The 13,325-nt window shown below is 43.1% G+C and overlaps 1 protein-coding gene across 1 annotated transcript in view; it reads right to left on the bottom strand.

Moving 5' to 3' along the window:
• The window catches only part of PRDM5 (PR/SET domain 5), a 357,820-nt gene extending 345,053 nt beyond the window's left edge, over window positions 1–12,767 (bottom strand). The window contains exon 1 of the mRNA XM_055587588.1: window positions 12,432–12,767. Coding sequence (XP_055443563.1) covers window positions 12,432–12,587 — 156 coding nt within the window. The 5' untranslated portion in view covers window positions 12,588–12,767. The remainder of the gene's footprint in view (window positions 1–12,431) is intronic.
• Window positions 12,768–13,325: the final 558 nt, after the last annotated feature.

Here is a 13,325-nt window from a genome sequence, read left to right as displayed (position 1 = left end):
AAGAATATTGGAGTGTGTAAGCCATTTCCTTCTCCAGGGGATCTTTCCCACTCAGGGATTAAACCTACATCCACTGAATTGGCAGGTGGAATCTTTACCACTGAGTCACCTGGGAAGCCAGTGAATATACCAATATTGTTACATTATGTTAATCAAAGTTTATACTATACTGATATTTTGTTAGTTTTTACCTAATGTCCCTTTTCTTTTCAAGAATTCCATCCAGGATACCACATTACAATTATTTATTGTACCTTAGCCTCTTCTTGACTGTAATCAGATTTTCCTTGTTTTTGATGATCTTGAGAGTTTTGAGGCATTTTGAGACAACAATTGAAAGTTGTCTGATGATTTTCTCATGATTAGGTTGGGGTTATGGATTTTCCAAATAACCATGAGTAGTCATTGAAAAGCAAAGGAGAAAAGGAAAGATATAAGCATTGAATGCAGAGTTCCAAAGAATAGCAAGAAAAGATAAGAAAGCCTTCTTCAGCAATCAATGCAAAGAAATAGAGGAAAACAACAGAATGGGAAAGACTAGAGATCTCTTCAAGAAAATTAGAGATACCAAGCCCATCATGCAAAGATGGGCTCAATAAAGGACAGAAATGGTATGGACCTAACAGAAGCAGAAGATATTAAGAAGAGGTGGCAAGAATACACAGAAGAACTGCACAAAAAGATCATCATGACAAAGATAATCATGATGGTATGATCACTCACCTAGAGCCAGACATCCTGGAATGTGAAGTCAAGTGGGCCTTAGAAAGCATCACTATGAACAAAGCTAGTGGAGGTGATGGAATTCCAGTTGAGCTATTTCAAATCCTGAAAGATGATGCTGTGAAAGTGCTGCACTCAATATGCCAGAAAATTTGGAAAACTCAGCAGTGGCCACAGGACTGGAAAAGGTCAGTTTTCATTCCAATCCCAAAGAAAGGCAATGCCAAAGAATGCTCAAACTACCGCACAATTGCACTCATCTCACATGCTGGTAAAGTCATGCTCAAAATTCTCCAAGCCAGGCTCTAGCAATATGTGAACTGTGAACTTCCAGATGTTCAAGCTGGTTTTAGAAAAGGCAGAGGAACCAGAGATCAAATTGCCAACATCTTCTGGATCATGGAAAAAGCAAGAGTTCCAGAAAAACATCTATTTCTGCTTTATTGACTATGCCGAAGCCTTTGACTGTGTGGATCACAATAAACTGTGGAAAATCCTGACCTGCCTCTTGAGAAACCTATATACAGGTTAGGAAGCAACAGTCAGACCTGGACATGGAACAACAGACTGGTTCCAAATAGGAAAAGGAGTACGTCAAGGCTGTATATTGTCACCCTGCTTATTTAACTTCTATGCAGAGTACATCATGGGAAATGCTGGCCTGGAAGGAGCACAAGCTGGAATCAAGATTGCCGGGAGAAATATCAATAACCTCAGATATGCAGATGGCACCACCCTTATGGCAGAAAGTGAAGAGGAACCAAAGAGCCTCTTGATGAAAGTGAAAGAGGGGAGTGAAAAAGTTGGCTTAAAACTCAACATTCAGAAAACGAAGATCATGGCATCTGGTCCCATCACTTCATGGCAAATAGATGGGGAAACAGTGGAAACAGTGTCAGACTTTATTTTTTGGGGCTCCAAAATCACTGCAGATGGTGATTGCAGCCATGAAATTAAAAGATGCTTACTCCTTGGAAGGAAAGTTATGACCAACCTAGAGAGCATATTCAAAAACAGAGACATTACTTTACCAACAAAGGTTGGTCTAGTCAAGGCTATGGTTTTTCCAGTGGTCATGTATGGATGTGAGAGTTGGACTATAAAGAAAGCTGAGTGCTGAAGAATTGATGCTTTTGAACTGTGGTGTTGGAGAAGACTCTTGAGAGTTCCTTGGACTGCAAGGAGATCCAACCAGTCCATTCTAAAGGAGATCAGCCCTGGGTGTTCTTTGGAAGGAATGATGCTAAAGCTGAAACTCATGTACTTTGGTCACCTCATGCGAAGAGTTGACTCATTGGAAAAGACTCTGATGCTGGGAGGGATTGGGGGCAGGAGGAGAAGAGGACGACAGAGGATGAGATGGCTGGATGGCATCACCAACTCGATGGATGTGAGTTTGAGTGAACTCTGGGAGATGGTGATGGACAGGGAGGCCTGGTGTGCTGATTCATGGGGTCGCAAAGAGTCGGACACGACTGAGTGACTGAACTGAGCTGAGTCATATGAGTAGCTTTCATAGTCAACAAAAGAGTCTGAAATGCAGTACTTGGATGCAATCTCAAAAATGACAGAATAATCTCTGTTCATTTCCAAGGCAAACCATTCAATATCAGAGTAATCCAAGTCTGTGCCCCAAATGCTAATGCAGAAGAAGTAGAAATTGAATGGTTCTATGAGGACCTACAAGATGTTCTATTGCTAACACCAAGAAAAGATGTCATTTTCATCATAGGGAACTGGAATAAAAAAGTAGGAAGTCAAGAAATACCTGGAATCACAGGCAAGTTTGGCCTTGGAGTACAAAATGAAGCAGGGAAAAGGCTAACAGAGTTTTGCCAAGAAAACACACTGGTCATAGCAAACACCCTCTTCCAACAACACAAGAGATGACTCTATACCTGGACATCACAAGATGGTCAATACCGAAATCAGATTGATTATATTTTTTACAACTGAAGATGGAGAAGCTCTATACAGTCAGCAATAATAAGACCGGAAGCTGACTGTGGCTCAGCTCTTGAACTCCTTATTGCAAAATTCAGGCTTAAATTGAAGAAAGTAGGGAAAACCACTAAGCCATTCAGGTATGACCTAAATCAAATCCCTTATGATTATACAGTGGAAGTGACAAACAGATTCAAGGGATTAGATCTGGCAGACAGAGTGCCTGATGAGCTACGGACAGAGGGGGATTAGATCTGGTAGACACAGTGCCTGATAAGCTACGGACAGAGGTTTGTAACATTGTACAGGAGGCAGTGACCAAAATCATCCCAATGAAAGAAGGCATGTGGTTTATCTGAGGAGGCTTTACAAATAGCTGAGGAAAGAAGAAAAGCAAGAGAGAATGGGAAAGCTATACCCATCCAAATACAGATTCCAGAGAATAGAAAAAAGAGATCAGAGGGCCTTCTTCAGATGAACAGTGCAAAGAAATAGAAGAAAATAGAATGGGAAAGACTAGTGATCTCTTCAAGAAAATTGGAGATATTAAAATTGGGAAAGAAGTATGTCAAAGCTGTATATTGTCACCCTGTTTATTTAACTTAAGTGCAGAGTACATCATGTGAAATGCTGTGCTGGATGTCTCACAAGCTGGAATCAAGATCACGGGGAGAAATATCAACAACCTCAGATATGCAGATGATACCACTCTAATGGCAGAAAGCAAAGAGGAATTAAAGAGCTTCTTGAACTCAGTTGGTAAAGAATCCTCCTGCAATGCAGGAGACCCCGGTTCAATCCCTGGGTCAGGAAGTTCTCCTGAAGAAGGGATAGGCTATCCACTCCAGTATTCCTGGGTGTTTCCTCTATGGCTTAGCTAGAAAAGAATCCACCTGCAATGTGGGAGACCTGGGTTCAATACTTGGGTTGGGGAGATCCCCTGGACAAGGGAATGGCTAACCACTCCAGTTTTCTGACCTGGAGAATTCCATGGAGGTCCATGGGGTTGCAAAGAGTCAGACACAACTAAAGGATTTTCACTTGAAGAGGGTGAAAAAGAAAAGTAAAAATGCTGGCTTAAAACTCAACATTCAAAAAACTAAGATCATGGCATCTGGTCCCATCACTTGATGGCAAATAAAAGGGGAAAAATTGGAAGCCGTGACAGTTTAAATTTTGAGGGACTCCAAAATCCCTGAAGATGGTGACTGAAGCCATGAAATTAAAAGACACTTGCTCCTTGGCAGGAAAGCTATGACAAACCTAGACAGAGTATTAAAAAGCAAAGACATCACCTTGCCAACAAAGGTCCATATAGTTACAGCTGTGTTTTTTCTAGTAGTTATGTACAGATATGAGAGTTGGACCATAAAGAAGGCTGAGCATGGAAGAATTGCTGCTTTTGAACTGTGGTGTTGGAGAAGACTCTTGAGAGTCCCTTGGACTGCAAAGAGATCCAACCAGTCAATCGTAAAGGAAATCAACCCTGAATATTCATTGGGAGGACTGATGCTGAAGCTGAAGCTACAATACTTTGGTCCCTGATGTGAAGAGCTGACTTATTGGAAAAGACCCTGATGCTGAGAAAGATCAAAGGCAGGAGAAGGGAACGACAGAGGATGATATGGTTAGAGTATCCCAGACTCAGTGGACATAAGTTTGGGCAAACTCTGGGAAATAGTGAAGGACAGAGAAGCGTGGTGTGCTTCAGTACACCACGTCAAAAAAGTCAGACAGGACTTAGCAACTGAACAACAGCAACATGGTAGTTTTATTCCTAGTTTTTTAAGGGATCTCTATAATGTTCTCCATACTGGCTGTATCAACTTATAGAGGTGAGGATGAATCTAGAGTCTGTTAGACTTAGGCTCTGTCATACAGAGTAAGGTAATTTAGAAAGAGAAAAAACAAATATCGTATATTAAGGCTTATACAAGGGCTTCCAAGATGGTGCTAGTGGTAAAGAACCTGCCTGCCAATGCAGGAGATGTAAGAGACACAGTTTGATCCCTAGGTCAGGAATATCCCCTGGAGGAGGGATGGCAACCCACTCCAGTATTCTTGCCTGGAGAATCCCATGGACAGTGGAGCATGGGATTGCAGAGAGACACAACTGAAGCAACCTGGCATGCAAGGCACACATGTGGAACCTAGGAAAATGGTACTGATGAACCTATTTGCAGGGGCAGGAATGGAGACGCAGACATAGAGAACAGTTGAACTTGAGGACACATGTGGGAAGGAGAGGGTGGGGCGATTTGACAGAGCAGCACTGACATATACACAGCTACTGTGTGTCAAACAGATGGCTAGTGGAAAGGGGCTGTATTGCACAAGGAGTTCAGTTCGGTGCTCTGTGATGACCCAGAGAGGAGGGTGGGAGGGTGGGGAGGGAGGCTCCAGAGGGAAGGGGTATGTGAATACATAAAGCTGATTCTCATTGCTATACAACAGAAACTAACCATTAACAGTGGAAAGCAATTATCCTCTAATTAAAATTAAATTAAAAAAAAGAATACCAGTCACAAAAATGGAATGCACATTCACGCACCAGAAGACAGATGTCACAAATCCACTAAGGGGATAGCGGGTATACACTTTCCTAACTCAAATGGGGAGAAGGCAATGGCACCCCACTCCAGTACTCTTGCCTGGAAAATCCCATGGATGGAGGAGCCTGGTGGGCTGCAGTCCATGGGGTCGCTAGGAATCAGACACGACTGAGCGACTTCACTTTCACTTTTCACTTTCATGCTTTGGAGGAGGAAATGGCAACCCACTCCAGTATTCTTGCCTGGAGAATCCCAGGGATGGGGGAGCCTGGTGGGCTGCCATCTATGGGGTCGCACAGAGTTGGACACGACTGAAGCGACTTAGCAGCAGCAGAAGCAGCAACTCAAATGGCCCTCAAATTAGACACACGTCAGAACTAACTAGCAAAATGCCCACATGACACTCAGGGTGCAAACGGGAAGCTTGCCCGGGTGCACACCGGCGAACTTCACTTGGTCTCAACACTCATCAGCTCGTCCAGGTGCATGCTCCTCCACCAAGGAAAATCATGAGTTGGTAACCAGTGTCAAGCAGAGCAGGTGAGAAATAGGGAGGAGCCCAGAAACGAATGATTTCGGTAGCTACTAGGAACTACCCCCACGATCTCCCTTTCAGGGCCAGCTAGCCGTGGGACAGCAGGCTCTTCACAGCCCTCCGAGCGTGGTGTCATGGCTGTGGCTCAACCGGGGAAACCCGGGCAGCCAAATATCGCGAGAGGACAGTCGCCCCGTGTGGGCGCCGGAGCTGTTCCCCAAAGTGGGGTCCAATAAAGAGGCAAGGTTGGTTTGAAGGAAAGTTTGCTTTATTTTAAACGCCGGCAAGAGCTTTTATAGACAGAGGGAGGGGGCTACATACATAAACAGCACAGTGGGCTCTGACAGTCATGGGAATTATGGCAGCTCAAGTCATGGCTACAGTCTGGTCATTATATGGTTAACTTTGTCCTCCTGGTGGGGTTTCAGTATCTATAACAGGGGTCCCTAACCTCTGGACTGCAGACCAGTACCTCCTGTAAAATCAGTGGCAGCCTTAGATTAGAAATAAAGTGTATAATACATGCAATGCGCTTGAATCATCCTGAAACCATCCCCCTCAACCCCTGGTCCATGGAAAAACTGTCCTCTACGAAATCAGTCCCTGGTACCCAAAAGGTTGGGGGCCTCTGATTTCCAATATAGCTCCAAGGATAAGGCTCAGAATATTATCTATAGCCCTTACTGCGGCTGCTGCTGCTAAGTTGCTTCAGTCATGTCTGACTCTGTGCAACTCCATAGATGGCAGCCCACCAGGCTCCCCCGTCCCTGGGATTCTCCAGGCAAGAACACTGGAGTGGGTTGCCATTTCCTCCTCCAGTGCATGAAAGTGAAAAGTGAAAGTGAAGTCGCTCAGTTGTCAGACTCTTAGCAACCACATGGACTGCAGCCCACAAGGCTCCTCCGTCCATGGGATTTTCCAGGCAAGAGTACTGGAGTGGGGTGCCATTGCCTTCTCCACTATAGCCCTTAAAGAGGAACGAAGGCCCCTGACTAGGCTTAATGACTAAACTATTATTAATCTTGTTGGATTGTTTTCCTTTGTTTCTGCATCTTCTCAGTTCTCTGATTAAACTTATGCTTTGGTTTACATTTTTCCACAGACAAAAGGCAGGCTGAGAACGTGGGAAGCAAGGGTCATAGAGTCCAGTTCCATTTAACTAAGACAGAAACCAAGATCTGGCTGAGAGTTGTGCTGATTGCTACAGAGGTGACATTTCTTCTACGCTCTCTCACTGACAGAGTATAGAAATACGTGTGTGTATACTGGACTGATGCTGAAGTTGAAGCTCCAACACTTTGGCCACCTGATTCAAAGAGCTGACTCATTGGAAAAGACCCAGATGCTGGGAAAGACGGAAGGCAGGAGGAGAAGGGGACGACAGAGGACAAGATGGTTGGATGACATCACTGACTCAATGGACATGAGTTTGAGTATGGGAGATAGTGAAGGACAGCGAAGCCTGGCATGTTGCAATCCATGTGTCAAAGTGTCAGACACAAATGAATGACTGAACAACAACAGTACTAATCCATATATATACACATATTGATACATTTTTCTGTATGTGACCAACCATATCTTTATTTTTCTAAATATGAGTTTATGCTCCAGCTCTATTTCATCACCATCATATGGATCATCCCAGACTCCTCTCCTTGTTTATTAGTAAACTCCCATTCCAACAGTGAGAATCCTGCTTGCCCATCTGCAATACATTTATCCTATTGTCCGATTCTAGGATTTATTTACAGCAGCATCAGAATTGTTAATACTTACCCCCATGGGAAGCAACTCTACCAGCTGGACTATAGTGCTCAGGTATATTTCTTTTGCCCTTAGTTTTACAAACTCCATTCATTTGCAAAGTTACTTACGTTAGCAACCTGCCCCTTCCATGGTGTTGTTGCTCATACATTTGTAATACAGTTAGATCCTTTGGCCAAAATCTATATTCCCTTCTGGGATCCCCTGACCTCCTAAATGATTTCTTAAAATTTGCATACATTAAACTGTACTGTTACAAAATGAAAAAAGTAAAAATAAATAAGCTAAGTGATCAACTCATGCAATTAAATATAAAGAAAGCAGAAGGAAGAAAGCAATAGAGATAACATCAGAAATTAACAAAACATAAAGAAACAATTTAAAAGAGTAATAAAATTAAAAACTGCTTTTGCAGGGGAATAAAACAATTGACAAGCTCTTGGGAAGAAATAAGACACAAAATGATAAAGATATAAAATATTTAAAGAACATAATACTATGAACAAATGTGAAACAGTGCATTTGGAAATTTAAGTAAAATGACAAATTTTAAAGAAAATACAGATTAAATTTTGCTTCAAGATAAAATAGAAAACCTGAGTGAATACTATCAGTAAATAGAATAAATAATCACATTGCTCCAAAGGAAAACAGAACCATATAGTTCACCAGTGTGTTTTATCAAGGAACCAATAACTCCTAATAGTCTACAGATTGTTTCTGAGGATATAGAGAGAAGGAAAGCACTCTGATTAATTTCATGAAGCAAAGAAAATCATTATAAGAAAACCAAACAAAGGCAAAAACATTCTCATTCTGGGACAATAAAGCATAAATCCAAGACAGATATTTTTTTGTTTATATTCCATATATGGTTTTATAAATAACTTTATATCCTCTGTGTATTTATATAGATACACAAAAGTTTTGTTTTTTTTTGCAAATATATAAAAATCAGGACTTGTAAAAGAAACCAGATGTTGGCATAAGTTTATATTTTATCTTACCCAAAATGCAGATTCAATAATCATTTTTATTATATAGTCTTTAAAAATACTCTCCAAATCTTAGTTCAGTCTTCTATAGATCCCTTGAGAGTAGTTTCAATTTACTTCTTATGGTTACTTCATTTAACCAGAATTTATAATGAGCATGAAATGGGATTTTTTAAGGTATTTGCTCAAGCTCCCAACAGAGAAGAGAGCTGTAACATTTAATCCCGAGAGGATCAGACCCTGCCCTTGCTGGCCCAGTCTCTGCCCTCACTGATGCCCGCAGTTCAGTCCCCTACCTGAACACTCCAAAGAGCTGCCTGTGGAGGAGAAAGTCTCAAGATGGCTTGAAGATGTTTGTTGTTTTCCCTCCAATTGTTTGAGAGCGCTGGGTGAATACATAAGAGACATTTTCCTCGCTATTCTTACCCCTCACACAAAACTGATTACAATTCAAGACACATGTAGACTGAAGCACTGCTTTGAAATGACTTGGTTCCTTGCTCTCATTGTTTTAAGTGGGTGGAGGGTGGAGGTTTATGAGGGTGATCGTAAAAGAGAAGGCAGGAGATGACCTGCTTTAACCCAACCTCCATGTCCCGTGGACTCAGGGACAATTTCTACATGGAATCTCAGCTTTCCTTGCTAATGTCAATTTGATTGGTATGAAGCTGGAACACAGATCCTCCCAAAGAGTGTTAGATATAAATGTTAATATAAAAATCACTTAAACTGGGCTTTAGAAACATTTCCTTTGAAATTATAATCGAATATAGTTACCCGGTTGTCAGTATCATGTGTGTGAAACCCTCAGCAGTATTCCACACTGTGGTGAGCACGCCCACAGAGACACTGATGAGGCTACAGGAAAGTCAAGGTCTGAAAGTACTTAGGAGTGTTACAAACATTTATTCTGATACTTGTTCAAATAGTAGGTAGACTGTTTTCAGGACTGTTGCAGTAGATGTAGGGACTTCTGCAATGGGGTAGCATAGTACAGAGAGATTGCGCTTAACTCCAGATACAACAAAGACAAGTGGGGATATACAGTCAAAGAGCAGGGTGGGAGGAGGAGTCAGGGGAGGAAAAATTGTGATGAGAGGATGGTGATTCTTGGGTTTCCCAGGTGGCAATAGTGGTAAAGAACCCTCCTGCCAATGCAGGAGACACAGGACACGGCTTCCATCCCTGGGTCAGGAAGGGCATGGAGGAGGGCACGGCAACCCAGCCCAGTATTCATGCCTTGAGAACCCCATGGACACAGGAGCCTGGTGGGCTACAGTCCATGGGGTTGCAGAGAATCACAACAGACATGACTGAAGCAATTTAGCACACATGCATGGTGATTCCTGCTAAACTGATCTACTGAGATTCTTGTTGAAAGCAGGCTGGGGTGAAAAGTTATTATCTGGCAGGTGGTAAGGGATGAGAGTCTTCTCTAGTAGCTCAGTCGGTAAAGAATCTGCCCGCAATGCAGGAGATGTGGGTTCGATCCCTGTGTCAGGAAGATCCCTTGGAGAAGGGCATGGCAACCCACTCCAGTACTCTTGTCTGGGGAATTCTATGGACAGAGGAGCCGGACTACAGAGGCTACAGGCCTTGGGATCGCAAAGAGCTGGACATGACCGAGGGACTGACTAACTAAAAGGATGAGAAGTTTGGCCAGAGTCTTCCGATTCTAGGATGAGGGATTCCTGCTAGACTGACCTATCAGGATGCTCGCTAAAACTGGGTGATGCAGGCCCTCCTGGGATGGAAACAGAATATCCAGGACTAGGCAGCTCAGATAAGCCTAATGAGAGGTCAAAGAGCAAGTTTGTCACTTGGGAAAGGATGCCTATATGCAACAATGAACACAGGAGACGTCAGTGATGATTCAGACCTGAATTTGAGGATAGTTTAATATGTAACTGACAGAGACCATCATTGTGTGTTCAGATTGATACACATTTTACACATCTGAGGAGAATGTCTGGGAAGAACCAATGTTTAAAGAAGAAGATCAGTACCATTTTTCTAGATTGTACATACAGCATTAATATACGATAGATCTGCTTCTCTTTCTGGCTTACTTCACTCTGCATGACAAACTCCAGGTGCATCCACAGGCAGGAATGGAGACGCAGATGTGAAGGGTAGGCATGTGGACACAGGGGCGGAAGGGGAGGGTGGCCAGTTGGGAGAGAAGCACTGACCTATGTGGTAGTGTTGGTTTCGTCACTAAGTCGTGTCCAACTCTTGGCGACCCCATGAGCTGTAGCCCTGCAGGCTCCTCTGTCCGTGGTATTTCCCATTTCCTACTCCAGGGAATCTTCCTTGCCCAGGGATCGAACCTGAATCTCCTTCACTGCAGACAGATTCTTTACCGCTGAGCCACCAGGGAAGCCCCGCGTGTGAGTGAAGTGAAGTTGTTCAGCCGTGTCTGACTCTTTGCATTCCCTTAGACTGTAGCCTAACAAGCTCCTCCGTCCCTGGAGTTTTCCAGCAAGGGTACTAGAGTGGGTTTCCATGTCCTTCTCTAGGGGATCTTTCTGACCCAGGGATAGAACCCAGGTCTCGCATTGCAGGCAGATGATTTACCATCTGAGCCACCAGGGAATCCCCTGTATGTATACTGCTGCTGCTGCTAAGTCCCTTCAGTCGTGTCCGACTCTGTGTGACCCCATAGACGGAAGCCCACCAGGCTCCCCCGTCCCTGGGATTCTCCAGGCAAGAACACTGGAGTGGGTTGCCATTTCCTTCTCCAATGCATGAAAGTGAAGAGTGAAAGGGAAGTCGCTCAGTCGTGTCCGACTCTTCCGTGACCCCATGGACTAGAGCCTATCAGGTTCCTCCGTCCATGGGATTTTCCAGGCAAGAGTACTGGAGTGGGGTGCCATTGTCTTCTCCGGTATGTATACTGCTGCTACTGCTGCTAAGTCGCTTCAGTCGTGTCTGTATGTAAAATAGAGAGCTAGTGGAAGCTGCTGTAGAGCACAGGGAGCTCAGCGTGGTGCTCTGCGGTGACTTCGATTGGTGAGTGGGGGTGGAGCGGGAGGGAGGGAGGCCCAAGAGAAAGGGGATACATGTATGCCTAGAGCTGATACACTTTGTTATACAACAGAAACTAACACAGCATTGTAAAGCAACTATACTCCAATTCAAAAAAAGAATGAGATCGATAAGGGTGGGTCCCTGACCTGTGGCTGTGTTTGCAGATGATGTGGAAGGTTTGGCAGAGAAACTGTAGATGTAGTTGCAGATGCGCTACAAGCATGATGCAGGAGAGGTGTGGTTCTGTGCAAATATGATGGAGATTTGTGCAGATGGCTATTGCGTGCTTGAGAAGTGGCAAGCCCTAACTGAGGTGCGCTAAGAGTAACAGACACGCTGAATTTCCGAGCTGGGTATGATATAAAGAATGTACAGCATTTCAATTGTAAAAATTAATTTCACTTGAAATGATAATAATTTTGGTATGCTGAAATAAATAAAAATATGGCTAAAACTTAAAAAAAAACAAAAACAAGAATGAGCTCAAGCTGACACAGAATGTGGGCCCAAATACCAAGTTCAATGAAAAAAGCCAGTTGCAAAACTTATCTGTTTAGTACAATTCCATATTTGATAAAAATGAATGGTAATAATATTAGTTTATATACAGGGAAGGAAAAAGTATTGGAACGCAAATCAATGTAAACTAAGAATTGTTAAAAATAGTTTTCTTCGGGGAATACAATTAGAGTGAAGTTTCAAGTTATGTTTTAGAAAGTTTTTAGGTTGTGTTTTATTTTTTATAACAAACCCTACCTTAGCAATTAGAAAAAAAAAATTTTTTTTTTAAATGAGGGAGGGGCTAAAGGGGCAACAGAGCCCTCATCTCTTCCTGGCACTGTCTAGGAAAGAGTTCAAACAAGGAAGCCATATCAGCTAACTCACCGACCCCAAAGGTGATTCTGGAATCTTCTCATCAGGTGCCATTTCCCCAGGCAGGACACGGAGTTCACCAGCTTCCAAACTGAGACCATAGGGGTGGCTGTGTGAGCTTCTTAAATGCCAAGTACATAGGAAAAATTCATATGGGAACCAAGGCATAAAGCAGGGAATCAGGAGACTGTCAGCAGATACTCAATGTGCCAATAAAGCAAGTCCTTAGTAGAATGAGCACAAGTCCAGCAAACTTTAAAAGTAAATTTGTGACAGTAGATTCCTGGCAAAGCACAATCAGGAGTTCTCTCCCAAAGGCAGGAAGTGAGAATCGCCTCTTCTCACGTTGGCATTATTTATAGCCCTGGGTCTGATTGTGGGCTGTGCTCCTTATCAGCTGTGTGATATCAGGGGAGTTGCCTAACCTCTCTGACACCTGGTTTCTTCATCAGTAAAACATGGAAAATATCGACCTCAGAAGATTGCCCTGTGGATTATCACATTATGACTCAGCTCAGGGCCTGGCACATAAAAACGGCCCAGTAAATATCTCCCATGAGCAGAGCACTGAAATACATACATTGCAATTGAGGAATAGATAGCTAGGGGGAAGTTGCTGTTCAGCACAAGGGGCTCAGCCTGGAGCTCTATGGCGACCTAGAAGGGTGAGATGGGGGTGGGGGCAGGAGAGAGGCTCTAGAGGGATGGAACGTGTGTACACTTAGAGCTAATTCACGTTGTTATACCGAAGACACCAATACAACATTGTAATTATCCTCCAATTAAAATTTAAAAAAAAATAACAAAAGAAAGAGAATATGTACAAAAGCCCAAACAACCACAGACAATTCTATAAGCTAAAACACAAAATAAGGGTTTATTGGTCTCACATTACAGACACATTTT

The sequence above is a fragment of the Bubalus kerabau genome, chromosome 7, assembly GCF_029407905.1.
Source record: "Bubalus kerabau isolate K-KA32 ecotype Philippines breed swamp buffalo chromosome 7, PCC_UOA_SB_1v2, whole genome shotgun sequence".
In the NCBI taxonomy this organism is placed as follows: Eukaryota; Metazoa; Chordata; class Mammalia; order Artiodactyla; family Bovidae; genus Bubalus; species Bubalus kerabau.
The sequence above is the reverse complement of the archived record's forward strand: the minus strand, read 5'-3'. Positions and strand labels throughout refer to the sequence as shown.